At 30.3% G+C, this 2,361-nt stretch overlaps 1 protein-coding gene across 1 annotated transcript in view; it reads right to left on the bottom strand.

Moving 5' to 3' along the window:
• Nucleotides 1-2,361, bottom strand: part of LOC106472117 — a 41,255-nt gene that overhangs the window by 28,957 nt on the left and 9,937 nt on the right. The window contains exons 2-3 of the mRNA XM_022400722.1: nt 1,781-1,836; nt 838-1,005 (exon numbers count right to left, since the gene is read on the bottom strand). Coding sequence (XP_022256430.1) covers nt 838-1,005; nt 1,781-1,836 — 224 coding nt within the window. The remainder of the gene's footprint in view (nt 1-837; nt 1,006-1,780; nt 1,837-2,361) is intronic.

Genomic DNA, 2,361 nt, shown 5'->3' with positions numbered 1-2,361 from the left:
ACATCATTTCTATTCTTAAAAACAATTAATAAGCATTTTTGATACAGACTAGTGCAAGCTTACTTATTATACTAATTTGTTTAAGATAGATAATAGATTTTGCACTGAACACATGGCTCTTTTTAGAATTAATCATGCAGAATAATGGTATAAAAGTCCAATATTTAAATTCTAGCAAAAGTTATTTTTATCCTTAATAAACACTTCTATTATTTTCCTTCTTTTTCTAATCAATCCTAAATTGTGAATGGTGTATAATAACATATTACAAATATTTTTATATTCATTACTATTTAATATTGTTATAATGATTTCTGTTGAGTAGATTTATTTCAGATTAGTCTGTAAAAAAAGGGGATGCTAAGTTCAGTCCATTTAATGATAACATAGAAGGAAATTTTATTTCAACAAGTTTTATTGTTTTTAATTTTATGTGAATAATAATAAGTCTAACTTAACAAACAAAGAACTTCTAAACAGAAAATCCATTTAGTTGCTAAATTTGTATCTCTTATACTTTGTTGCAAACAGAAACTCAAAATTTACATCACTGAACTAACTAACAAACTGACTGACAGCAACATCAAACTGACTAATTCATACACTGATTCCACATTAGCTAACATACTCATTCATCAACAATCAAACCACTATAGCCTAACTAAGTTATTTACATTACAGTAATCATTTCTTAAACTTTCAAGGTTTGAGTCATTAAACCACACTTCAACATACTATGTCAAACCTCCTGCTGGCAAACAACAATACAAACCTTAAAAAAACACCCAAATTAAAAAGAATAGCCTAGAAAAATACTTTATCATACATATAACTTACCAACATCACACAATGAGAAGATATGATATACATTTTCTTACAGTAATTCTTTAAGGCCATGAGTGTACACAGAATGTAAGTGGGCATAAGGTGATCTCCACGAGTTGGAGCTTCACCCACGATGTGAAAAAAATATATGGGGTTCAGAGGCCAAGCAGTCCCTGGAAGCTGGAGGGTTTTAAGTGTTATAAAATTAAATCTGGGGCTGTCCTTTCCTTGACTTGAAATATGTTTTAACTGAAATTATTATTTCTATAGTTCTTCAATAAACTTCTAAGGGCCAAAACATATTTCTAAGTCTAAAAAAGTAAAAACTATTTCTTTTATCCTTCCTTAAAACAAATTTACACTCTTGCAGTTTCACTTCTCATAAAACTGAATTATTAATTAATGCTGGCAAAGATAAAAAAATTCCATTGCATCATCATGAATTTAGAACTTGAAAAAAAGTTGTAATTGACAAAACTTTACTTTTTGACAGCAGATTAAATGAACTATTAAAATTAAATTTCTTGCAGCTAGCTCTGGCTGCTTACCAAATCAGTGTCTTAGGAACAAAATGTTTCAGACTGATAAAAAGCTTCCCCATTGGCTAAAGTTATAGAAAGACTACTACCTAAGCCAATTATGATACTAAGAAATGCATGCATGACTAGTAGTAACACAAAACAAATTCTATAATTGCAACAGCTCAAGTGGAGAAATAGAAACATGCTAACAGTATTCACACAATTGTACAATTCCAGAACCAGGAATAAAGACTGTAATAGTGCGTGGCACATAGTTTTTTACATTCCGATGTGCGCTTACACTTCCATGCACTACTGAAGCTACATCATTGAGTAGGTGTATATCAAAATATTGAAAATAAGGCTTAATGATTTTCTTGCTAAACATACATATCTTAGGTAATAAAATGATAAATAACTTAAATGAAATGCACCTCAATGTTTCCATTGACATCATACTTCACTGGAAGGAAAGCCTTTCCAAGTAATTCTGAAAAAAAAAAAGATAAACCCTCATTATGGTCATTTAACAAAAACACAGAAACACTATGTTCATTCTTGATATCAAACATAAACAGAACTGTAATTTTCAAATACATTTTCCAAAAAGATAATGCAATGTCTTAGTTATCACAAGCTATTATAGTATATTATTACAAAATACCAAGTATTCTGATGTGCCAAAGTATGAAATGAACAAGATTTCCTACATACATATAGCTACTTTCAATGTGATGGAAAACTAGTGTTCTGTGTATTATTTGTCCTTTAAGTAGGATGTAAATATACAGATGCATGCTTCTGTACAACCAACTCGTATTCTTTAGATGTATTGTAAATAACCAGATCCACACTTCTGTACAACCAACTTGTGTACTTTAGGTGGAATGCAAGTAACCAGATACATACTTCTGTACTACCTACTTGTGTTTTTTAGGTGGGATGTAAATAACCAGATCCACACTTCTGTACAACCAACTTGTGTACTTTAGGTGGAATGCAAGTAACCAGATAC

This window comes from Limulus polyphemus, unplaced genomic scaffold (genome assembly GCF_000517525.1).
Source record: "Limulus polyphemus unplaced genomic scaffold, Limulus_polyphemus-2.1.2 Scaffold5096, whole genome shotgun sequence".
NCBI lineage: Eukaryota > Metazoa > Arthropoda > Merostomata > Xiphosura > Limulidae > Limulus > Limulus polyphemus.
This window is presented reverse-complemented; position numbering and strand designations above follow the sequence as displayed.